General features: G+C 40.0%; 1 protein-coding gene and 1 non-coding gene across 5 annotated transcripts; both read right to left on the bottom strand.

The window, feature by feature from the left end:
* Positions 1-16,893: 16,893 nt before the first annotated feature.
* LOC122033693 (callose synthase 12-like) lies at positions 16,894-25,523 on the bottom strand. 4 transcript variants are annotated; one of them, XR_006126624.1, is made up of 3 exons: positions 19,864-25,523; positions 17,658-18,017; positions 16,894-17,318 (listed from the first exon to the last, which is right to left on the bottom strand). XR_006126624.1 is itself a non-coding variant. In XM_042592835.1 (3 exons), the coding sequence occupies exons 1-2, from the start codon at positions 24,820-24,822 to the stop codon at positions 19,865-19,867; spliced, it is 4,878 nt and encodes a 1,625-aa protein (XP_042448769.1). In that variant the 5' UTR covers positions 24,823-24,963; the 3' UTR covers positions 17,329-18,017; position 19,864. The 4 variants fall into 4 exon arrangements, 2 of the variants coding, with proteins under 2 accessions (XP_042448769.1, XP_042448753.1); XR_006126625.1 differs by having other exon boundaries at positions 17,944-18,017; XM_042592835.1 differs by lacking the exon at positions 16,894-17,318 and having other exon boundaries at positions 17,329-18,017; positions 19,864-24,226; positions 24,307-24,963.
* On the bottom strand, positions 22,157-22,236 carry LOC122039361. The gene has a single exon (XR_006128193.1). It is a non-coding gene; the product is annotated as a small nucleolar RNA J33 (small nucleolar RNA).
* Positions 25,524-26,479: the final 956 nt, after the last annotated feature.

Below are 26,479 nucleotides of genomic sequence, written 5' to 3'. Positions count from 1 at the left end.
CGACCTGACCCAGACTGGATCATCGCCATGCAGGAAGAATTAACTTAATTTGATAGAAACCAAGTCTAGGAACTTGTACCTAAACCCATAGATAAATCCATAATTAACATCAAATGGGTATTTAGGAACAAATTAGATGATCAAGGAGATATAGTGAGAAATAAGACGAGACTAGTAGCCAAAGGGTTCAGGCAGATTGAAGGTTTGGACTATGACGAAACCTATGCACCAGTAGCTAGACTCGAATCCATTAGGATGCTACTGACTTATGCAGCACATAAAGGGTTTAGATTATATCAAATGGATGTCAAGTCAGCCTTTTTGAATGGGTTTATTAAGGAAGAAGTATATGTAAGTCAACCTCTAGGGTTTGAGGACCTAGACAACCCAAACCATGTATTTAGACTTAAAAAGGCATTATATGGATTAAAGCAAGCACCTAGGGCATAGTATGAACGGTTATCCAATCACTTGATATCCAAAGGCTTTAACCAAGGTCAAATAGATCCGACCCTATTTGTAAAAACCGTAGAAAAAGATATCTTCATAGCCCAAATCTATGTTGATGATATAATTTTTGGCTCAACCAACTCTAAACTTTTAAAAGAATTTATTAAACTATTGAAAAATGAATTTGAAATGAGTTTGGTTGGGGAATTTACCTTTTTCTTAAGCTTACAAATCAAACAAACCAAAGATTGAATATATATCTATCAAACTAAATATGCTAAGGAATTAATTAAAAAATTTGGCATGAAAAATTTAAAAATTATAAATACTCCAATGGCAACCAACATCAACATTGACTCTGACCCAGAAGGAAAACCAATAGACTCAAAGTACTATAGAAGTGCAATAGGTAGCCTACTCTACCTAACTGTAATTCGACCCGATATATTATTTGCAATAGGTATATACGCAAGATACCAATCTTGTGCAAAAGAATCGCACCTAACATATGTTAAAAGGATACTTAGGTACATTAAAGGTACCCTAAACGTAGGACTCTAGTACCTTAGAACTTGAACCTTTGACCTTTTTGGCTATTCTGATTCAGACTATGCCGGGTGTAAACTAGACAGAAAAAGCACAAATGGTAGCTGCCAAATTCTAGATCAATGCCTAGTAAGTTGGTCAAGCAGAAAGAAATACTGTGTTGCTCTATCCACTACTGAAGCTGAATACATAGTCCTAGGAGAGTGTGCCTCTCAACTCTTGTGAATGATGCATACGTTAAAAGACTATCAACTTGAATACAAAAATATAAAAATTTTAATTGACAACATGAGCTCAATTAATCTAACCAAAAATCCAATTCATCACTCAAGGACTAAACACATAGAGGTAAAACACCATTTTGTAAGGGATCATGTAGCCAAGGGTGAAATTGTACTCAACTATGTTGAATCCAAATCAAATCTAGCTGACATTTTCACAAAACCTTTACCTAAACTTGAGTTCAGTGCACTTAGAAGACAAATAAGAATGTGTTGGGTAGAATAGGTATTGATTTTCATATCAGTTTCCTACCTTTACTCTTAAACGTTATTCTTATTTTCAAAATCATCTTGTGATTTAAATTCTAGGCAAAATTATGTTTTCAAAATCCTAATTTTTTCTTAGATTTTTAAAATATGGACTTAGCCTAGGTTCTACCCTAGAAATCATGCTTCACTAGAATTGAGTCAGAGCATCTCACAAACACCTAGGCTTACCTTGATTGTGCTTGAAAAACATAGAATTGTGTGAGATGCATAGGGTACAGCCTGGACTCAAGAATGCTTATATCTGTGCATCAATATGAGTCTGGACATTAAATACATAATATACAGTAATCAAGTCAAGTCATCCAGTCCTAGTCAAATCTAACTGGATCTATTGACTTAACTTGACTAACCAAGTAAAAATTGTTGTCCTCTAGACAATCAGCTAGTAGCTAGATGGTTAGACATGTGGCCAAGTAATTAAGTATTTGATTTGTTAGGGTTACTCAACTTACACATTAGGGCTCTGATACCTTACTAAAAGAACTTAGTTAACTTACAATCAATCAACTCAACTCATGCTTGGACACTAAGGTTTAAATTTAATTGCTCCCCCTTGGCCGTTGAGCATTTTGGAATTCATTATTCATTTTTTTTCAAATTTTCTTAATATTTTTTTCAAAATCCTTTGAAAAATTTAGTGAAATTTATTTTGTTCTTTTCAAACTATTATTTAAAACTTTGTTCAAAATTAAAAGAATAATTTCCAATAAAGCCGTTAAAATCTATTTAACAGAATTTGAAATTTTACTTTTTTCCAAAGATTTCATCTAAGTTTCAAAATTGACTAAAGTTATTTTTTTTAAATAAACTTTTTACTAAATCTTCAAATTTAGTTGAAAGAAAATTATCTCCTTAGACATTTAGCTTATAATGAAAATTAATCATAGAAAGCTAAGTGTTTGAAAAAGTTCTTAAAGCTAAAGTTTTTCCAAACTTAATTTGATTTTCATACTTAAAGAAAATAATTCTTTGAAGACTTTTAAGTCTAATGAAAATCTTTAAAAAAGGTTAAGTTTTCAAAATTTTAGCTAAACTGAATTGTTCTATACTTAAACTATTTTTACTTAACAAAATGTTCCTAAGTTTTTCCTACAAAATTTTCCCTACAATGACTTAAAAGCCAGGTGTTTTAAATGTTACTTTTGACTTAAACATTTTTTACTAAGTTTTTTCCAACAAAGTTTTTGATATATGGAAAAGGAGGAGAATAGGACAAAAAATTCAAATTAAGGATAAGAGTTAAAAAATTAAGGAAAAGAGTTCTCTTATTAAGGGGGAGCCCTAATAAGAGAATTTTAATTTAAGAATTTTAATACCTTAAATTTTATAAAGTTTAAAATGTCTTTAGCTTGTACTTAACATGTGACTTAAGTATGCTTACGTTTGTGCTTAAACTTCTTGTTTTAAAGCATGCTTACGTTTATTTATGTATTTTTTTCATAACTTTGAATTTGAGTTGCCATAATCAAAAAGGGGGAGATTATTGGTGCGGGAAGCATCAGATGATCGAACCCAAGTTTTGATAATGGTAAAGGGTTCAAAGTTAAGTAGTGTTGTGATCTAACAAGATCATGGAGCTTGCAGGAAAGCCCTAAGTGATACTTAGACAAAAGTCCTAGCTGCGATTAGGCAGGTGGAAAACCTTAGGGGGTGATAACCCTAGGTCATAGGGGATGGTAATCCTATGCGAAAAGTCTTGGCGGGTCGAGAGCTTCAGGCAAAAGTCCTAGGGGGGTAACCCTAGGTGGAAAGTCCTGGTGTCTTGAACCAGGTGAAAAATTGGACGAACCGGGAAGCAAAAGTCTAGCAGAAAGTCCGGAAGCTTCGAACGCTGAGCAAAAGTCCAGTTGATCTGGAGGATCGCACTGGCAACAGGTAAATCTCCTTAGTGGAGTAGGTGAGGGCGCGCTCCCCGTTGAGAGAACAGTAGGCGTCGGGTCGACCTAGGGTTTCCGGTTGGAAATCTGAAGTCAGACCCGGACAGTCCGACGACTGTCGATATCATTTATCATATTTCTGTGCTAACTTTGTTTTGTAGGATTTGTGTTTGGGACTAACATATTTTGCAGGAACAAAGGAGCACATTTGACCTCGGATGAACAGTGTCCGAGGTGCCTCCATGGGGCTTGGAGGCGCCTCGGGTGCTAGCCGAAGCCAGCTGTCCAGAGGCGCCTCGAAGGAAGCTGAAGGCGCCTTGGACCAAGTGTTGGAGGCGCCTTGGAGCAGCTTGGAGGCGCCTTCAATGGGATAAGGTGCGACCATATCAGAGCTAATCCACGCGTGCGACTCGGCGGCCTGGAGGTGCCTCGGACAGGCTTGGAGGCACCTCCAACACTATTTAAAAGGGGGTTCGAGGCAGAGGCTCAGAACAACAATTTCTAAGTGATCAAGCTACAACACGCTGCCTCAAAGACACCCAGAAATGCTGCTACAAGTTCCCGACGACCCGGAGCTTCGCTACTTTAAGATTTTGTCATCGGTATAAGCTTTCTTTAATTATTGCACTTATTGTAACTTACCTTTGTACAAACTCTTTGCGCGATATAGTTGTTGCACACAGTAAGCGATCAACGATCGCGGGCCTTAGAGTAGGAGTCGCCACAGGCTCCGAACCAAGTAAATGATCTGTGTCTTCTGTGTTTACTTTGTTTTTTCTTTACTTAATTCCACTGTGTATTCCGACTCTATATTTAAATCCGAAACGAAATACCCACAAGCGCTATTCCCCCCCCCCCCCCTCCCCCCACCACTAGCGCTTCTCGATTCAACACCTCTGACCTCGACATTGGATCGAGGAACAAAAGGAGCTAGCGGAGGAGGATAAGGAGGTAACGAAAATATTACTTAATTTATTATCTTCTAACATTATATTGAGTGTAGGTGAATACACTAGTGCAAGTGATCTTTGGAAAAAGATCATTGTCTATCATAAGAACCCTACACAATTCCAAGGAGTTGAGGAGCCCAAGGAGAAGGGCTCATTGGTTCAAAAAAAGAAGGATCAATCCGATGTTGACACAAGGTCAACATTCGAGGAGAAGAAGGAAGAGAAGGAGAAGGAAGTAGATGAGAGATCCTCTACATCTTCAAGAGAGAAAGAGGTGGAAGCATCCACGACCTCGAGAGTTGAAGAGGTGGAAGCACCCACACCTCCAAGTAGAGAAGAAGAATTAGAAGATGATGCTACCTCCACAACTCAAGCTACATCAAATAGAGAATCAAACATCAACCCTACAAACAAAGGTATAAAGAATTTAATAGTGAATAATAAAAATTATATCATTTTCTTTGAATGTAGGGAATATGGACACTATAAGAACAAGTGTCTAAAATTGGCCAAGAAGAAGGATCAAGTGGCAATCAAAGCTAAGGAGAAGCCTAAAGTGGTTGGTCCCACGGAACACAAGAGCAAGGAGAATATTATATGTTTTTCATGCAATCAAAAAAGACATTATCGAAGTCAATGTCCTAACGGGAAGAAGCCAACCAAGGTTAAAGGAGGAAGCACAAGTCTAGGGGAAGCTTTGAAAAGCAAACCCAAGGTAACTTTTAAGAGTACAATTCCTCCTAATCATGATAAAATGCATGTTAGAAATAACTCTCATCTTTTTAATGTTAATTGTCATGACAATAGGAAGTATGATAGAATTAATACAAAATATATACCTCCTCATGCTATATCTACCACACCTAAGGTTAAGAAGGTAGAAAATCATTTAGAATATAACTCTAGGAATTTTAGATACAACCCTAAGAATAGAAATACTCATAGGAGTCAAGAAAAATCTAAATCTATGGATTTAATGATAGAAAATCAAGTCTTGAGGTCAAGACTTGATAACTTAGAAAGAACACTAACTAGAATAGAAAACATGCTTAGGGGTCAAAATGAGCATAACTTAGGAAAAGCTAGACAAGAGTCATCCAATGACTATAGAGGTTTGGGATACAAACCTAAAGTCAAGAAGGATGTGATTTCCTATCATAGGGTTTCATATAGCTATGAAACCAAACCTAGGTCTAGGGGTCAAGCCAAAAATACTAGGGAAGTTATCCTTAAGAGTATTTTTGTCAAGACCAAGGCGACTAAGGCTCCAAAATGGCCAAATAAAGTCACAAAGAATGTTACACGGGAAGTTATCCCTAGGAGTGACCTAGTAGAAGTGACCAAGACTTCTAAAAAACCCAGAAAGATCCTTAGGAAGGTATCTAGGGAAGTTGTCCTTAGGGAATACCTAGAGCACCCAAAGAGCACCAATAGGTTTTGGGTTCCTAAGAGTATATTCTCTACACCCTAGATGGGTTTAGAGAGTGTCAACTTCAATTGGAGAGGTAGTTAACCTAACCTTGATGAAGTTGACACTTCGGAGCATTTTTCAAGGGTATTGTTATTCTTTGAAAAAGTAAAATGTATCAAAAATTGAGGACTTAGATCTAATTCAAATTGACACACATGAGGGAAGTAAAGAAATGTCAAATTTGGAAAATTGACATTTTCTTATGGAATTAAGAAAAATATGAACCTTAATCCAAAATTGTCATTCTTAGAAAGAGTAAAATGTGCCAAAATTTGAGGTTTTGATTTTAGTCTAAATTGGCACATATGAGAAAAGGATAAGAAATATCAAGTTGAGATTTTGATATCTTTTTAAGGGGATTAAGGTATGTTTAAGCCTTAATTCTAAATAATTATTCTTTGGAAGAATAGATTGTGTCAAACTTTGAGAAATCACATTTAATGTTAGTTGGCACAATTGAAAGAAAGATTAGAAATGTCTAGTTGAGATCTTAGTATGTTCTTAAGGAACTAAATCTTAAGTCTCAAAGATTAATTCTTAAAAGGGAGTGAACTGTGCCAAGAAAATTGAGGGTGCAAAATTAATTTCAATTGGCACATATATAAAGGCAAAAGAAATGTCAAGTTGGGTTTTGACATTCTCTTAAGGGAGAAATAGGCAATCTAGGATTAAATTTTAAGGTTTAGCATAGGATTAAGGATACTTAGATAGATTGTCTAGGTATATTTTAATTATGCTAAAATGTCATGATTGATTGTCTATTATATGTCATGACATCATGTGCTGCATTCATGTTTATTATGAAAAATATAAAAATATTATATCATGTCATACATACATCACGTAATTATAGTATATTTTTCTTTTGAAAAATTATTTATTTTAATGTATGTCATGTAGCATCATGCATTATGTTAATTTCCTTGTGATTAAGGACAAAGACATTTATTATGAATGGTAAATATCCCAACAAGTGGGAGTATACCAAATAACATCCTCGGTGGATGATCATAAATTTTATAATGTCTAGATAGATATGCATGATCCCTTAGTGTAAGGAAAAATCAAATATACATCTCATAAGAACTATAAGGTGACTTGTATGTGTTTTTAGTACACATTAGATGCAAGCGGGATGTTAGGATGGTGAACAAAACTCAAGGTGTTGATTTAATACATCTTGTTGAGTTTTAGGTTCATCAAAACACATAGTTATGAGTTTTCCAATCATTGGGAAAGCTAATGTACAAGTCATATGCATTGAGCCCAAAGAACATGATTGGATATTGGTTTTGAAAATGATTTTAAATGTATTTTTTGAAAACCTTGATGAATGTTATCTTTTAATAGCAATCACCATTGGAAAGTTGGACACAAACTAGAAAAAAACATTGAAGTTTTTAAGAGTTTTCAAGATTATGTTAATTTTTGAAAATAGAAAGTATTTTAATAAAAAATTATTTTTCCTTGATAGTATATACTCTAAGTAGTGTCTATATAAATTTTCATGATTTTTAGATTCTTGTAGAATTTTTGGAGAGTTTCTGAATTTTGTTGAAATTGAATTTCAGGAAATCAGAAACCCAATCGATCAGTCGATCGATTGGATTGGGTTCGATTGATCAGTCGATCGATTGGGAAGCTAATTCCCGCAAACAGAAGGGTGTTGAATCGATCAGACGATCAATTGACCCGTGATTGGAACGATCAGTTAATCGATTCAAAGGAAATTTCTGCGCACAAAAGTGCGTGGAATTGATCAATGGATCGATTGGAGTGAGTTCAATCGATCGAGTCCCAATTTCAATCGATTGGGGAGTCTAATTTTGGTTGGAAAAGCCTGATTTCAACACTTCAAGTCACTTCAAATCTCATTAACCACCCAAACCCCTTGGAATACATTTGTATACATTTAGGGGGAGTTTTCATGATGGAAACAAGTATGGATTGGTTAAGAAAAACCAAAATAAAGTTTAGAATAGGGTTTAGTTTCAATTCTGAATTTTAGAACCTTCAAACTTCAAGTTTTGATTTTTAAGGGTCATTAACCATGTCTAACCCTTTGAAATATATTTGTATACACTTAGGGAGAGTTTTCTTGATGAAAACAAGCATGGGTTGGTTAAGGTAAACGTAGGTGAAATTTAGAATGAGGTTTAGGTTCTTTATTGAATTTTGAATCTCAAAACTTCGAGTTTTGGTTTTCCTAATTGCTTAGGAACTCCAAGTCATTGTTGGGACAATGATAGAAGTTTGACCATGATTTTAAGTGGAGTTACTCTTTGAAAACATAACAATTTATTTTCAAAGACCTTGGAAGGTGGGTTAAACCTTCGTGATAGATAATACTCAGGGTCGAGTATTGGGGAACAATGAAAGATTAGTTATCTTCATTATTAGGATGATAAATACACTCGAATGAGTATTGTGGAGTAGATTATTATTCAAGAGGGAGCATTAGGTTAATGAAAGGGGATTGGACCTTCATTGGTAAAGTGGAAAATGCTCTTGGAGGAGCATTGAAAAGTTGAGTACTGCTTAAGGGGGAGCATTTGATACAATGAATGAGATTTTCATTGGTCAAATGGTGAATGCTCTAGGTTGAGCATTGTGGAGAAAAGTAGAGCTCAAGGGAAAGCTTTGGAGACAATGAAAGGTATGTGATCTTCATTGTGAAGTTAACTCTTTTGGAGAAGAGTTGGTTTTCCATTTTTGATGTGTGACAAAGGGAGAGAATTGAATGTTGAGTTAGGCTTTCATCCATACTTTGTCATGGAAAATTTAAGACTATGAGATTTAGCCTTGGTGATAAAAAAGGAGTTAAGGCTATAGGATTTAATCTTATGATAAAGTAGAGATTAAGGTTATGAGATTTAGCCTTGGTATGAAGAAAATGTTAAGACTATGGGATTTAGCCTAACTTAGTGATATTGTCAAACATCAAAAATAGGGAGATTGTTGGGGTAATTTTTCCTGGTCAAGTTTAACCAGTTTGACTAAGCTTGAGTCGTGATGTTTGAATTTTGATATTTGACAATATATGAAGATTGTTAAGGCAATCGTCTGGTTGTGGAAATGGTCAAAGGGTTGACAAGGTTGATAATGAGAATACAAGTCAAGTAGGTTAAGGTTGACATGAAACTTGACTAGGGAAGTCCTAACTGGAGGTTAGGCAGTGGTGAAAGTCCTAACTGGAGGTTAGGCAGTGGTGAAAGTCCTAACTGGAGTTTAGGCAATTGTGAAAGTCCTAACTGGAGTTTAGGCATTTGGAAAGTCCAAATGTGATCTTGGCACAGGTTGAAAGTCCAAGCGTGATCTTGGCAAAGGAGAAAGCCCTGATAAGGAGCCAGGTAATTGGAAAGTCCAAGCATGTGGTCTTGACAAGGTAAGTCCTATTGTGACTTGGCAAGAATAACTCGATAACTAGGATGAGGTTAAAAGAAACTCCTGAAGGCAAGGCATGAAGGATGGATAGATATCCGAGAGACCCAAGGCTGATGGAGGAAGCTATAAGGCTAGTTCGAGGTTGATCGAGTGTGGTGTATAATCCGACAACCAGGATGAGGCCGAAGGAAGCTCTTGAAGGCAAGGCGTGAAAGATGGGAGATATCCGAAGGACGCAAGGCTAATAGAGGAGGCTAGAAGGTTAGTTCGAGGTTGGTCGAATGTGGCCAAATGCTAGGCATGGAGACCCAATAGGTCACGGTTGACCTAGAGTTGGATTGAGGGCTTTGGACTTGAGTTTGAGTCAAGTCCAGGTCATTTAATCGATCGGGCAATCGATTGAACCGGGCTCCAATCGATCGGTCGATCGATTGGAATGTGTTGCGAGTGTAGGTTGGCTCCAATCGATCGGCCGATCGATTGGGAGCATTCCTCGCGAGCACAGAAGTCATCCCAATCGATCGGCCGATCAATTGGGAGCTACCAATCGATCGGTCGATCGATTGGAGAGGAGAAGCTCTCGCGCATACCCGAGAGCACAGAATGATTCTGAATCGATCGGTCGATCGATTCAGATTGTCCCAATCGATCAATCGATCGGAAAATGATCGTTGGGCAGGAAACGAGCGACGGACGGCTGAAATGAAGCGGTGCTGACATGACAATCAATTGGGGATGGATTGGATCAATTGGGAGCACTGTTTAAAGTCTTGGCGGAGCGTTTTCTCCGTAGTTCTTTGTGAACTTCATCTGCGACTTTTTTATGATTTTCACGCAAGCTTTCAGATCTTCACTGTCAGTTCTTGAAAGTACTTGGAGGTGTTTCTCCAAGGTTCAAGAGGCAACAACGAACAACAAGTAAACAAGAAGAAGTATATTTCACTTGTATTTCTGTATTCCCTTCTTGTAGTGGTGTTGTGTTGTTGTGTGGGTTTGTACGAGGCTTCTCCGCCTCCGGCTGCGACCGAGAAGGAGGTTTACATAGTGGAGATTGTGTCGTGTTTGTGGATCCTTGGATTAGTCACTTCTTCTTGATGTGGATACCAAGTAAACCCTAGGTGTTAGCGTTGTGAGTATTTTGTTTTATTTTATCTTTGTATTCCGCTGCACATTATCAAGACGAAGCAAACAACGCAAAGAGCGCGACGAAACGCTATTCACCCCCCTATAGTAGGCACAAAGGTCTACATTAAGGTCACGGGCGATGCGGCCACGGCCCCTTGCGGCAGCTCGACCAAGGAGGGTGTCTGATCGGACGATGAAACCTTCACAGTTGTTGGGAGCGGGGCCAAAGTTGAAGTTTCGACCCTCTCGACCGGTTCCGCGCCCGAAGTAGCGAAGCGTGAAGACAGCTCCGCTCAACACCTCTTGCGTCTAGTCAGTGGCACGTCGGAGGAGGCCGAACCCGAGGGTTCCTCGACAGGAATGACGGGGCGCCGCTCCGTCTGAGGCTGTGTTTGGGATGGCCCCTCCGTTCAGCACATGGCTGGCGGCGCCTTCGCCCACTTCCACGGGCGTCTCCTCGCTCAACCCGAGCGGATCTTCATGAGAGACGACCGACCGCAAACCTCGGCTCGCCAGTTCCTTAGTAGTCATCGCCTCGATCACACTGTCCGAGAGCTTCGCCTTGCCGACCATCTACGCACGCATCATGATTTCGACTACAAAATAAATAGAAAGATCAACTAGCATCAAAGGAATATGAAAAAAATATCTTGCCTAGGTTGGTCGACAGCCGGATGCGGATCGCTCTTAGGCCGAAAATATAGAGAACACTTTCACGCAACAGCTTGTGCATATCGTACTTCTGACCGGCCAGCATCGTCGCAGCATCCAAATAGTCCGATCAGCTCTTGTAGTTTTTCAGTGGGGGTTGAGGTGCCAATTCAAGCTACTAGCGGGTCAAGAATTCTAGCCGCTCGAGAAGACGTAAGAAAAATAAGTACTTCCTCCAATGTTTATTGGAGGTTGACATTTTATCAAAGAACCCTAAGCCGACCCTAGATTGGAAAAGGAAGGTCCCCGACTCAGACAGCTTTGGGTAATAAAATTAGTGAAAAATTCAAGGGACGAGGGAGATGTCGTGCAGCCAAAATAAGACGACTATACCGCACAAAAGACGGAAGGAGTTCGACACGAGTTGAGAGAGAGAGATACGAAAATATTTACAGACTACGATAATGAAAGGATGGATAGAAAACCGCAGACCGATGAAAAAATGATTCTTGAACAGACATGCATCTGGTCGGTGGGGTATTTGACCGATCGAATGTGGAAGACATGGTCAGACGAAATTTCGAAGATATTTCTAAGGCCCTCTGCGTCACCCTCGTCAAACCTAGACTCCATGGTGGTATACCAAGATCCAATGATGAAGGTCGACGACTGTGAGGAGTTGGTCATTGCTAAAACAAACGCGAAAGGGAGGAAACATGATCAAAAAAGATACGAAAGGTTCACCGGAAGATCGTCAGGACAGCGGAAAGCAGAATGCCCGAAAGGAAAGATGGCGGGAAGAGATGTAAGATACCGAAAAATTAAATAATAAATATTATTAGACGACAAATCTTATTGGATTTTTCAGGAATTTTTTGAGATTTTTTGGGAATTAAACGAGGTCCGTATGATCCATTTTGAGGGGATGAATTCGGGGTACAGAAGAAGCCTGTTTTGGAATACCCATTTAAGTTGGAGTTGATTTGGGGGTTGACTTAGATTTTAATTAATCTAACCTAGGTTTAAATCCTAAATTCCCTAAATTTTCCCTTATTCCTATTCTTTCTCCCCGATTCATTCTTCCCGAAACCCCCCTTCTCTGGCGATTTTTCGCCTCACCGATGCTGAGCTCATGATCGCCGGCTACTGGTCGACGCCGCTGGCTGAGTCTCTCTTCTCCTTGTCTGCTCGTGCGTCTCTCCTTCCCTCACGTCTCTGCTCAATGTCGCCGACGCCGATCTCTCCCGACCATGCCACGTCGCCCGACACCGTTGAGCGCCGCCCATCGCCGATATAGCCCTAGCCTCATTCTTCTCCCCAGATCGTTGCCCTAGTGCGATCATATCTTTGGCCAGAAGTGGGAGAATCCAAGCCCTAGCTCTGATTTTTCGCTGGCGACCACTGAGCTCGATGTCGATAGCAATGAGGTTGATCTCTCTATCTCACATTTAATTCGTGCCCTAATATTGCTCACCTGTCATACCTCACGATCTTGATCTTGTCCTGTGCGATGCTCAGCTCAACGACATCATTATCGATCGGTGATCTAGGGCACTCGATCGGACAGGGGTCTTGGAGAGAAGGATGATCACCAGAACATTGTTCTTTGCGGATTTGAAGAGGTGGAGCGCCTACATTTTCCATTCCACTTGACACCGGTTGCTACCTAGTTGCCAGAGGTGGGTTCTCCACATGAATCGAATCTATTGGCACTAAATCAGGGTAAGGTATGATTCATATCAGATTTTGTAGCGATCTGATTTCTATTTTGGTATTGGAATATGGAGATTTGATGCTTGGTTAGTCATTGTAGCTTCGGTCAGTACTGTTCGCCGGTGAACCATAATTCTGGCGATCTTGTTTTGACAATGAATCCATCTGGTCATGTTTCACCAGCTGCCACCTTGGATTTGGGTAAGTTGTGTTATAAATTGATTATATTATGTAATGAATTAGATTAAGGAATTAATTGGGATGTGGATTGTTATGTGATCATTCTTAGGATTATTGGATTGATTGTTAGTAGGATTATCAGATGTAGTGATTTGGTTAGTTGTCGGTGATGATGTTAGGTTGATGCGAATTTATGATAGAGATTTAATTTTGTGATAGATTATTGTGGGTTGATATCTTTATGAGATGAATTAATATTAGAGAGATGAATTTGTTATTTGATTAAAGGATGTGTTGATTTGGGAGATTAGTCAGAGATCATATTTGATTGGAGTAAATTTATTGGGTTAGAGATTTTATTTAGCTATTTAATTCATATGAATTTAGCTAAATAAAATATAAACATATTGATTGCTGCAGGACTTGGATTCGGGATGAGTGTCTCGACGCGGGATTACTTGGCACGATCTACATTTTAAGACGGGTATTTCTTCCTTGACCTCTTTATAGTTTCTTTGAAACTTAGTGCATGGTTATTATTGGATGAATTAGGTTGTTTTATCTTATATCATGATTGGTTGTTGTTTTTCCTGCACGATACTTATGCTTGACCCTTGTGATGATCTATTTAATTCATATACAGTCTCCACTCTTGATATCTACTGTGTTATGATTATACATGTAGAATATGTCTTGTAGGGATTATCGGGTTGTTGGTATTACCATATTGATTTGGTATATGATGTAGACTGTACGTAAGTTGATATGCGTGATAGAAGTCATCATGTTGACTATACATTTGCATGTCATATGTACACACGTATTTGTCATGTACTTTTGGAGGAGTTTTGTTGATTATAGGTTTGTGGTATATACACATGTCTGTTGTGTTTTTACTGGAGGATACATATTGATTGCACCTATGTTTTGTGTACCTATGTTTAGAGGGATTATTGGATATTTTTAGTTGATTATACATGTGTAGTGGTGTACATGTGTTTGGTGGGATTTATGGAGGTATCATGACGATTATACTCATGTTAGAGGTATTTATGTGGATTTGGAGGTTGGATTGGTGATGACGATAGTTGTAGCATGATTATGTATATCATGTTCATCATTCATTGCATGCTGACGACCCTTGTCTACCTTGTGGTGTGAGAGAGTCGTGAGTCATAGCTAGCGCAGCACACTCGACCACTTATGGGTAGTGGTAGTTAGAGCAGTTGCCGCTATCCTGTTTTGCACACTAGGCTGCTCAGTGTATACTCTGTCCGCCTCGACCACTCTTGAGTAGTGGGTCTGGAGGGTTCAGTGGTTAGGGGGCTTGTGATGTGAGTAGACAGGGACCCTTATACTATGTAGTTAGATAGCTACTTAGTGTACCGAACGCCTCAACCGCTCTATAACGGTTACGTGCGTTGAGGTTAGTACGATTTGTCACGGACCCAAGTCTCTCGGTCATACTGGGGTCGTGGTGTCTAGAGAGGTGGCGGGGGTGACCATGGAGCATGCATACACATTTGCATATGATGCGCGGTGCATCTGTGGATATATATTTGCATACATACCTAGTAGATACTAGCTGCATGTGATTGTGGTTGTTGCACTTGTTTGAGATATGATTGTTACATATGGTTGTCATGCTGCATACATGTCATTTATTTTACATGTATATACAGTCGTATTTATATTGCACAGGTGTCACGGGTATATCTGTTGCTGATCCGGTGAGTTTACTGATCATTGTACCATGTGTCGATTCCAGATTGGGTATGTATCTGTCATTATGTTAGTTGTGGTTTGTACAGTTTATATGTCAAGTTATTATGTCAGATATGTTTAGGTGTATTGATTATGATATTATGATCATGTTCTTTATTCCCTACTGAGACTGTATACTTGTGATCTCCATGTTTGTTTATGGACCATGCACTATCTTGTCTATTATCCGCTGAGTTACCTATACTCACCACCTCATATATACATTTATGTTTTCAGGTAGCTTGTAGATGGTTAGTGTCGCTCGGAGTATCCAATCTGCCGGGTCCTACGTCACATCCGAAAACGGTTTCATCTCGTGTTTGTTTTCTTTTTGTATATTCTTTTATTATTTTTGGCATTGTATTTGTGTGTAGCCATATGGCTATCTTATGGTTTTGGTGTTGTATTTGTGTTTAAGTTGTGTCGGCATGTATTGTATTTATTTGATTTATGTGGGCTTTCCTTCGTTTTTCCGCTATGTTTTTAGTACAGCCGTGTGGGCTGCTTTATATATAACTACGTGGTTGTGATTGTTTCATTCCAGCCGTGTGGGTTGTGTATATATTCCAACCGTATGTAACTGATGTATATTTGGTATGTATTGATGTTTCATATTGTCACCGGTACAAGGGAGATGCTGTCGGATTTTTGTCTGGCAGATACTCCTTTGGGGGTGTGACAAGAGAACTTACTAGGAAAAGGTGAGACGGAGGATCGTTGGAGGACAAAACGCACAGAATCGCCGGAGAGCATAGGGCGCAGGAGCACAAAGGTCGAAAACGCAGCAACGAAAGCGTGGAGAAGACGACGACACAGCGGGCTCATATACCCCAGGCTCGACCGACCGAAGCCGTCCGATCTAGGTCGCAAAAACCTAGGACAAAATCTCGTCATTGAATTCAAACCACAAAACATCGCAATCAATGCATGTCATGTCAAGCGTGCGACAGCTGTGGGCATGGCACGTAGCGTGCTACCATGGGTCAACAATTAAGGGAGGCATGGGAACCTATTCTGCCTTAATAAAAGGAGATTTACACGCTTCCCAAGAAATCATGATGATGTCAACCTAACTCGTGCTCGCCCAAGACTGCCCGTGGAAAAAGTTCTACAAGTGCAAACCTTTGTCCACCCGATCGAATCGAGGGAGCATGCCTAAAACCGAGCGACAAGCTTCAGGAGGTCGATCGACGAGGTTCAGGCCCAGCCTGATCGAAGTTCATACAATGATGAAGGCCGATCGGGAGGGAATCTGCACACACAATGATCAGTCAGTCGGAGTACAACCTCCTTCGACTAGACTTGAAGGGGAGGCTTGTGATGTGATGATAAGGAGAGGTCCCGCCCCGCTGTCACAATAGAAGTCTACGAAGGTCAAAATCAAGACGATCGGCTAACGAAATGTCTTGGCTGGTCAGGTGGGACGTAGCCCGACCAGAGTTTAAACATCAACCCACCATCTCCGACATGCAGTAATCAAATCAACGCTCAAAGGACGCGTAGAAGCCAAACCGAGCGGCTCTTCCACTCGGCGCAACGACGGATGACATAAATCAAGACCAATTAGCCGAGCGACCCTACCACTCAGCGCAACAATGGGCTTCCGACCGAGCAGTCATCCCGTTCAACCCAGCAATGGACGACACTACAGAGGACTTTCAACCGAACGATCATTCCATTCAACCAAGCAATAAATACAACAAGATATCCTTCGACATTCTTTTGGGAGTTAGTGTCGCCGACGAATAATATGGTCAGACAGAGGATCATACGGTGGAAACTTCCACTGTCACTTCAGAGATATGCTCGACACATTAAGGTACTGTGTCAATAACACTTTACTGATATGTCCCTTCAGGAAAAACTTGGGATAACGTGCCCGCTTTGAGAAGCATACGCACATGCTACAAGAACCCTATATAAAAGAGGGTCCAGGTATCAACGGAAGCATGTTTTTCTCATGATTTCTACTATTGTGTTATAGTTCTTTGCTTCTTGCCTCGTCGGAAACTGACTTGAGCATCGAAGGGTTATCGTCGGAGACCCCTTCCCTGATTCGACACTAACACTACTTGTGTTGTAGGTGGGAGCGAAATTCATCAGAGGTCAATAGAAGCACCACATCTCCAACATCCGTCTCCTTAACTTTCGGACAAAATCAATTTTTTTTTATATGCTCAAGCATTTGAAAAACTACGTAATCAATCAACTATAACATGATAAGCACAAAATACCGGTCCAATTCATGATTACCCCCTTAATTCATGTTAGACTTGAACAGATCAACCAAATATATCCGCTCACATATAAAACTAGAAGATATATATCCATAACAGTGTTTCTTCTCCTAACGACTTAAACTTTTGAGATAAATAATTTATCAATAAATATAACAATCACTGTTTCACTCGTGTTTGCTTTCATTTTGTTAACCAGACTTACCGTGGGAGATAAGAATGCAATCACATGGCAGGCAATTCATCCAGTCCATCTCTAGAACATTTGCTTGCTCTCACAAGCCAATAAAGCATGATTTATTGTTGCTTGTACTCTTTTTCTCCCCATTTATTTATGTCATCTTTCGCAAGCCTAGCAAACAAGCAATAGCAGTACTACAAGGTATTTCTTTGTATAATTATACAGTATGTTGATTGTCCTGTTTCAAAAATATACAAAAAGTATATGTCATTATAAACTGAGAGTTCTGAGTATTGTATTTCTACACACGATTACATTAGAAGGTTAGCAGCTCAGTCTAATCAATTGGATTAAATATGAATGCAATCAGACTCAACATGAATGCAAACATTAAAAGATCATGAGGATGGTAGTGTGTTTCGCAAGCAAGGCCAATCTGATCTATACAAAAATATATCCTGGAACATTCTGCCAATTAAGCATTTTTGATATTTTTCAAGAGTGGAAGAGGTATGTTGGCCTCAAGGGAAGCAAAAGTACACTGGAATCGGTACTCATCGATATTCAAAATGCATACCCTTTGTACTGCCCATCTAGGTTGGTGCTAATCTAGGAGCCCTCGTGGAACATAGATGTCTTTTGCTAGTAACAAGTTTCTCAGAAGAAAAAATAAAGAGTTAGTATCAAGAACCACTTCAGAGTTTTTTCTAAAAAAATAAATTCCCCAAATCTGAAGCCAGCACCTAAGATAGCTAGGAGAATCAAGTTTCAAAATGAGATATTTACATACCAACCCATTGCAAAGGAATGATAACTGACTAGATTCCAAACAAAACTAGAATTTTGGTAGGATGCATTTCAACCTGCAGGTTGCATGTGAAATGTGCCATACGGGACAAGATCACCTTCACCAACCAAAACAGCTGTGATAATTTACCTGCAAGAAAACATAATATTAGTATCAGATGCAACATAAGTGATTAAATAAAATAATTCTACATTTGTGCATGAAACAACAAAGATATAAAGCTAGCATGGTAAATGTTTGTCTCAGATTGATGGTTCTTTTGAAGTTCAATTTTGATCAAATGTAGGGACAAAAAAACCTTCATACAAACTTCCATCTTATATTGTTGATGGTAACAACAGTTTTAGCATTTTGTGAAGCAGCTAAATACAGCGTATGGAACTTGAATCATAAATCTGAGCTCTGAATCCACATCTAGATTTGATTGATGTTACCACTAATAACGTCACTACTAGTAGTAAGAGTACAGTCAGCATATCAAGTGCTAGCATTCAGTCATTTTCAATGAATAACTTTATGATCCATAATTCCACTCAAGGAACTTCCATGAACTAATTTTTCAGAAAAGTACATAGTAGAACATAGTCCTACTAAAAGCATTATTACTCCAGTGTCAAGCAATAAGCATACTTAGCTTACTACAGTACATTTGGCCATCAGGTAGAATAACACCCAATTTTATTCTGATCTGAAATATGATCTCAAAAAATAAACTGCCAATAGGGAAGAAAATTCCTTTTGAACTCAAATGTACAAAAATATCCAATCTGCTGGTTAGGCAGACTAAAACTTTAAATCCTATCCTTATCATTGTTCCAATTTAACTATTTTTATTAGATATAATCATAAAACACATATCTCGGATTAGTTTTTCTTTTTCCAGATTTGTTTTTTTCACTTTTATAAGGATTATCTTTCTGCTTTTCCACTTGAGTTGGCCCATTCCAGGACATATTGACTAAATAGGTTTGTGAAGCATAAGAGAAATCCTGCAATATAATAAAAATTTAAAGGGAATTTTTATAGCACTCTCCAAAAATGCTTGAGCTCTATGTGTACCTTATTGGGCCGTATAGTTTCAAAAAATATTCAATTCGACCATATGGTTTAGAAAGTTGAAGACAAATGTTGACCAAACAACAAAAAATTGACGGTAGCAATCTTTTCTAAAATAAAATACATGGATATTTGTGCCATTTTGATAAATAACAAACAAAAAATTACATTGCAACAAATTTGAGTATTACAAAAATACAAAGCAATTATAGATCATTTTCATGAGTTCTGTGACTAGTTCGTCCTGAAATTGAATGGGTAAATCATTGAGAATGCATTATTTTTGGATGTTTTACCTTTGCACATGCCAAATAAAAATAACTCTTTAATGGTTTCTTTTTCCTCTACACAAATTTGAGAAACTAGTTGTCCTTACGTATTGTTTGCAGCCAAATATATTTTCTGGGGAAATTGAGGCAAAAAAAAAATCCATATTCAATTTGGGAAAAACAAAAAACTGTACAGGTCAAAAAACTCTATTGAATTATAACAGTAAGAGAAACATGAAAATTCATTAGTTAATATATGCTAACCAATAAAATAAGTTCATCAAATAGTATAAGATCCAAGCACAGAATCACTGACCTGATGCTACTAAATAAATCAAACAAAAGTTATTATGCTATCTGTAGTGATGGCTACATTTACAAGCAGTGATGGCTGAACCTATTAGTTTGAAAAGATTGGTATGATAACCTGTATCTTCTTTGGGTTCTAGGAAAAACTAGAAAATCAGTTTTACTAGACCCATTAGTCAGTAGTCATGTGGATTATGCATAACTTAAGAATATGTCCAAAAAAGGTCAAGTTTTGTGACAAAAAATTCTGAGCTAGACTTGGCTTTTTTTCATTCAAGTATAACTGAAAAGTAGCATATTAATGCAAGAAATATATCACGAAATAAAATGAAAAAAGTCACCTCAAATAGTATTTTCTTTTTTTCCAGTGAGTATGCGCGATATCTGAAGACCTCGACTGAATGCTTCATTGAACAGAATTCTAGTCTGCATTTCCTGGAACCCAGGCATCCAGGACATGAATGCTACTGGTGCCATTATGAACACACCTAAAAGTATTTCATACAGACGAGCAATAGCAACCACACTATCCCATAGAACACTTGACTCTATGAATGGTTTGATCACTTGAGCAATCGAAATTAAACCCCAACCAGTTGGAATAAATGCCAATAGGCTTGTGAAGATATCAATTATCTCAAAGGAAGTAAACTCCAGTAACAAAACTATAACAAATACCACAAGGAGTATAACTGAAGCTTGGATGGTTCGGTATTTTATGTGTTTCTTTGCAGCATACTTGTCTCGAGCATAATCCATTAAGACAAAAGTCCCAACAGCTGCAACGACAAATATCCATGAAAGCAGATAGACAGCAACACTTTGACTCCCACTGGAAATTTTTAACTGATAGACAATTCCATATTGGAAAAAGAAATACCGGATATCTAGTACTATCTCCAATAGTTTTCCCCAGAGGCCAGTTGCCCGGAGATGATCATTTTCTTCACTCCACCATTTCTCCCAAGACTGCTCAGACGTTGTCGAAATCAGACGAGGATACCAAATCCAGTTCATGAAATCCTCAAAGTCATAGACAGTTTTTAACCAATCAAAGCCAGAAGGGTTGAAAACAAAGGGAGCCATGATCCATGATACCACGAGAAACCAGCTAGAAATTGTTAGTAATATATAAACAAAAGTGTTCTTTGCTACTGGGCTATATGAAGCATATGTTGTCAATATCACACCAAGCTCTATTGCTTTGATGAAATGACTACGTGCATATAGCCTATAATTCTCCGCAAATTTCTTGTGTTCCACCACAAAACCACGGCCTGTTGCCCTATATTTTGCACCGCCATGAAGGATTGTCCGCCCATAATAGTGAGCCTTCGTTCCCATGGAGAAGGTATAGAACATGGATGCAAGTTGGATCTGCATTTTCAGGAAATCCCAAATTGAAGGTAGAAATCCGTGCTCAAGGGAGTTTTCTATAATCATGGGCAGGGCAGTGAAAAGTCCAAGCTGGATAACAAACTGCTGGTTTAGAATAGTACCTAGAGCTGCATTATTAGTCGAGTCAGCGGTGTTTTTGATGGAATTCTCAAGACCACTAAGAGCCATATAAAGACGTCCCCAAACAAATGCATAGACAGTCAGTACCACCATCATGGTGTTGAAGTAGAACCCCACAGTTGTGTAGAAGAAGGAGAGCATTCGGAAGAAGTCCAACCTATGGCCCAACCTATAAACATCTCTGCTTAAGGTCTGTTCACCATTGCCACTGGAAACCTTGGCTTCAAACATAGAAATCTGGTTCAAGCCTACATCTCGCCCTTTACCTACCTGTATATACTCATGATGGGTTACATTGCCACGACGGAGTGTACAATTAAAACCTGCAAAAATGTCCTCACTGATGTTTATGACCCTAGAAGCTTTACTAATGCCACCTCGACTAAGAAACCAAAGACGATCAAAGACGTCAGGATGCCCATAATGCATTCGGACCTTCAGTGGGTTTGCTAGCACCCTCTGTCCAAGTGTAACAAAGCTTGTCTCTTGTGCAGACATGAACCAAGCAAGGGAGGAGACTGAACCAGTAAATACATGTTCTCGGACTCCCAAGATTGTTGGTTTCCGAGCACCATAAGTGTGGGAGTACTCCTCCAACAGGTTGCGCATCTTGAGGGTCTCCTCAAAGTAATTATCTTGGTTCATGTCAATCGTCTGCACTGCATCACCCCTCGTGAAGATGAGGGCATGGTTCTGGTTCTCTGGCTTGCCTTCTCCAAGCTTCAGTGGTCCAGGTAACCTGACCCGGTATATCTCCACCTCTTTCTCCAGTTGTTGATCATATTTTACAAGAACGGAGTAATACTGCACTTCATCCCTACCTGACTTTACTTCATCAACATAGGCCACTCGGAGAGCTTCATTTTTTTTCATTAAATATAAAATATCACTGGCACGTGCATCATTCTTATCTTTCTGGCTTCCATAAATCTGGCAAGCAAGCACATAAGTATATTTCATCATAGCAGTCCCATGTTCGTGGCCTTTAAATAACAAACTGACCCTACTACCAGCTCTGCTAAATTTTTGTCGCTTTGACTCACCCCCGTCCTGCAAACCATTCAAATTACTATTCCTTCTTGAGAAACCAGGTGATGTTAATATTGTTGCTCCTTTCTCTATATCAATCTCAGAAGCAGAATCAAGGAAGGCTAGCATTTTAAGAGCTCTGTAGTAGTACATCATTCCTCGTACAGTGCGTGACAATGTTTGACCCCTATATGAGACCCAAAGCCGAAGATCTCTACACCTTTTATTCCAGAGCTCCTCTTCATCAACCATACCTTCCCGACGCATACGTTCCAAAAAATTCGCCCACTCATCTTCATAAACTTTCTGCAAATAGAAAATGATAGATATGCCATCTTCAGTTTCAATCTGAAGCTGCTCTTTGCTGTAAAGAACTTCCTCATTGTAATATGGAGTCAAAACGCTAAATGCCTGCATCTTATCCACCCGAGGAGCTCGAGGCATGTTCATGAACAATGAGTTGCTAAAAAAAGCAATACGCCTTCGAGCTTCAAGATTCTTTGGGACATTATGCATGGAATCTTTGGATGTAAGAATTGTCTGCAACCTTCTTACCTGCCTGTAAAAGTTCTCGTCTTGTTCATCAGGCAAAACGACCACATTCTCAAAGAGCAGGCCGCCTGAGCCCCTTGGTGCCAAGCCTGATGCTTTAAGTTGTTCTTTGGTCTTCTTTATTTGGGGAAAGTCACGGGTAGCTATGTCATAGAGGGTTTGTAATATGTTGACCGCTTTGTCCTTATTTTGTTTCACCAATGTGTCCAGCAGGATAACCAGTTGGTCAAAGATATTCTGCAGAACGAGAGTATTGAATTCGATTGTGAATTTCTCTGCCTGGATCCAACCATCAAACTCATCAAACAATCGGGCAATGATAGCATGTTCTTCAGTTCCTTCTATGATTATATGCATCAGCAGGTACTTAATACTATCATAGGCCTCAATGACAGCACAGCGTCTGTACTCATTTTTGCTAATCTGACGCCAATGTTGCCTGTCATCAACCTTCCATTCCTTTGCCTGGCTCAGTGCAAGCAGAAGTTCATTGCAGAGTAGAATGCATGGCCACCTGATCACCCGGATATTCCAAATGTGTGGCGGCAGCTCAAGAAGCTCAACCTCATGATCACTTATAATATCCTCCTCTCTGAATGTCTGAATGATCTCATTCCATATCAGTGCAAATCTGCTTGGACCCACTTGATTTGATTCAATCTTTTTGTATGGCTGCCCTAACCCATACCTTAGCTTCAGCCGATTGACAGCATCTCTGAATCTGTTCTGCAATGAACCACGTCCATGGCTTTGCTGTTCCTCATGCAGCAGATTGAACTTCAATGCACTAGCAAAGAACTGGAACCTCAATCTAAATTGATGCACATCACGAATCTCTCCAAGGTGAGAGAACAGGCCCACTAGTGCTCCAACAAAGGAAGAGAAGATGGAGTACCATATCTGGATATCCATCAGATAGATTAGAACTATCGGAAGCCACAGGATGACCACACCAAACCGGTTGGTCCGACTGAAGAACTCGTGCCATTCATACTGTACATTTGGGAGGTCAATCAATGCTTTTGTAGGAGCAACCATCGGCCTGATCTGAAGGAAGTAGCTGAAGGTGAACTTGGCAATAAGCACCATAATCCAGAAGCATGAATACTTCAGGTTATCCATCAAACATTCTCTGAGCCCTCTGCCAACAAAGATGCGGCTCTGGAACCACCAAGTGAGCACATAAAGAATGCTCCAATTAGTTTTCTCTATGAAATTCCGGACCCAGGGGAGGATGAAGAGGAGGACAGCGAGAAGTTCCGGGAGGATGAACATGATGGCAGCCTCCAGAAAGTTCACAATCCGCTGATTCGCGGCCTGTGACCACCGTCTGTCACGGTCTCTCTGATTCCAAATTTGAGCGTACAGCACGGAGAATGCCACAGTCCACGCGATGGCTACGAAGCTCTTGAGCACCATACGCGCTCCGAGGAGCTTGGTCTCGCGAGTCACAAGGCTGTACTGGGTGCCAGCGTCGAGAATGGACTGGAGGAGGCGGAGGCCAGCCCAGGTGATGAAGATGGTAAGGAGATGGACCTGGTCGTTCCGGGTCTGCAGGTTCTGCCACGGGAACGTCTCACCGCCCCATGCCACAATGACAGCAGCCTGGAAAAAAAGGATGAGCATAACCCACAAGCGGTCGAAGCTGCGAAATACGTTCCAAAAGGAACGCTGCTCTACGAAACCTGTCTTCCCAACGCGATCCTTATTGGGCGGAATGACAAAGAAATTCGAGGAGCGATCGGGCGGCCAGTGGAGGCGCTCGAAGCAGTTGCTAATCCAGAAGAACTCGTTAATGTCGTCGTAATTGCGCCAGGCGGAGTGGGGGGCGGTGCCATTGCGGCTGGCATCGACTTCTCCCTTGATGGTCTGGTAGATAGGCACCACGACACGGTTGAGAAAAGCATTCTCGCCGGTAATGGCTGGGAGGGCTGGCTGACCCGTGGCGTTGTCGATGTGACCCTCCAGGATGTGGCCGAGGTCACCAGCCATGTTGTGGTAGATATAGCAGAGGCACTCAGGAAGAAAACGGAGGTTCGCTGCCTCGCCCCACACGAGGAGGTAGAGAGCGGCGTATAGAAGCTCGCGGCGGGGGTCAGAGCTGTTGCGAATCCAAACGTTGGACTTGCGCCCGAGGTAGGAGCACCAGGATGTGTAGTTATGGAGGAGCTTCTTACGGAGGCTGCGGGCGACGCGGACATCGAGGTCGAGCTCGTTCTGCGGAAGCTGGAGGCGCATCTGCGCGTTGGCTAGGAGGAGCACGAGGTGCTCCCGCTGGTTGCGGACGTTGTCGCGCTGGAACCCGAAGAAGAACCCGAGCCAATCGAGAAGGTCGAGACCAGCGTGCCAGGGGACGAAGGGCGGCGTCCGGAGTTCCCCCACTGTGAGCAGCGCAGACATGGCGGCGCGCACCTCCGGGTAGCGGAGGCAGGGGTGGTCGGCGAGAAGGTCGTGGATAGGGATGATGTTGTAGACGCCTTCCTCGCTGTCGCTCCCACCACGGACGCCGCCACCGGCGGAGAAGGGAGGCAGCGTAGGGGGGCCATGGTTAGTGGTCGTGTCGGGACGGGCGGCGCGTTGGCGATTTCTCATGAGGGCATCCGATCTGCGGGCAGCTTTCCCCTCTTTCTCTCCTCTCTCTCTCTCTCTCTCTCTCTCTCTCTCAATCTTCTCCTTCGCTGATCACGGAATCTTTTTAAGCTCTCAGAGACACAGACCAAAACTTATTATATCTTAATTTAAAAAATATTTTCAAAAAAAGGAAAAATAAATAAAACTTGTTGAGTAAGAAGGAAATTGTCCTATATATAAAAATAAAAAGGAATTAAATTAGCAGGAGTTCATCCTCAAAACTCCACACGATTGAGTAAAGTGCCATAATTTTCCTGCATTTTTTCCTCCCCTCGTTTTTTTTATGCGGAGATTAATTGTCATTTATATCACCACCGCAGCCTTAAAGCAATAAAGAATCGGCGTGCAGTCGGACCTACTTTCGTCCGGGCTCCTGCCCGAGGCTTCGATATTTGTGCGTGCTTGTTTAAAATTGTTGTCGCCTTCTTACTCAATGGAATACCCGCTTACCAAATTTCTGCGAGGACAGGTGGGCAAGGCTACAAGATGGCTTGTAATTTTTTTTATTAAAAGACCATTTATTTTAATAAATATTAAAAGACAATTAAGTCTGTTTTTCTTTTTAAAATACTATTATTTTAAACTGTTATAACATACTAAAACTATTTAATATTGTAATAATCTTTACTAAAATATTATAGTAATATTTAATAAATTTTAATTATATTGTAGCAAATGTAGATCAAATTGATAATGTTTAAATAATCATCAGGATAAAAAAGAGGTCCAATTAAGGATGAGTCAAAATAGAGAAGATCAATTGATATGAAAGTCAAAATCAAGAAAGGTCAAAAGGCGTTGTTCATAAAGTAGGTAAGTTAGTCGAACGACTGAGTTATGATTGGATGAGTTGTACTCTCGGATGAGCGAGTAAAACCAAGTGAACAGCATAAGCACTACAAAAAATCTACTAGTTAGGGACGAAATTTGGGACGAATTTGATAAAAAAATTCGTCGCAAAATTTTTTGAGACGAATTTTGGGACGAATTTATATTCGTCCCAAAAATGGTGTTGCAAAAATATTAGCGACGAATACATAATTTCGTTGGAAATATTTGCGACAAATTTAAATTTTCGTCGCAGAATTCGTTGCAAATCTGCAACGAACATTTATTCGTTGCAAATTTCATAATTTTTTATCTGCGACAAACATATTCTTTTGTCCCAAATTTGCAACGAAAATTTTTCGTCGAAAAAAACGTTGCCTAATTACAAATGACTAGAGG

Source organism: Zingiber officinale, chromosome 1A, assembly GCF_018446385.1.
Source record: "Zingiber officinale cultivar Zhangliang chromosome 1A, Zo_v1.1, whole genome shotgun sequence".
Classification (NCBI taxonomy): domain Eukaryota; kingdom Viridiplantae; phylum Streptophyta; class Magnoliopsida; order Zingiberales; family Zingiberaceae; genus Zingiber; species Zingiber officinale.
This window is presented reverse-complemented; position numbering and strand designations above follow the sequence as displayed.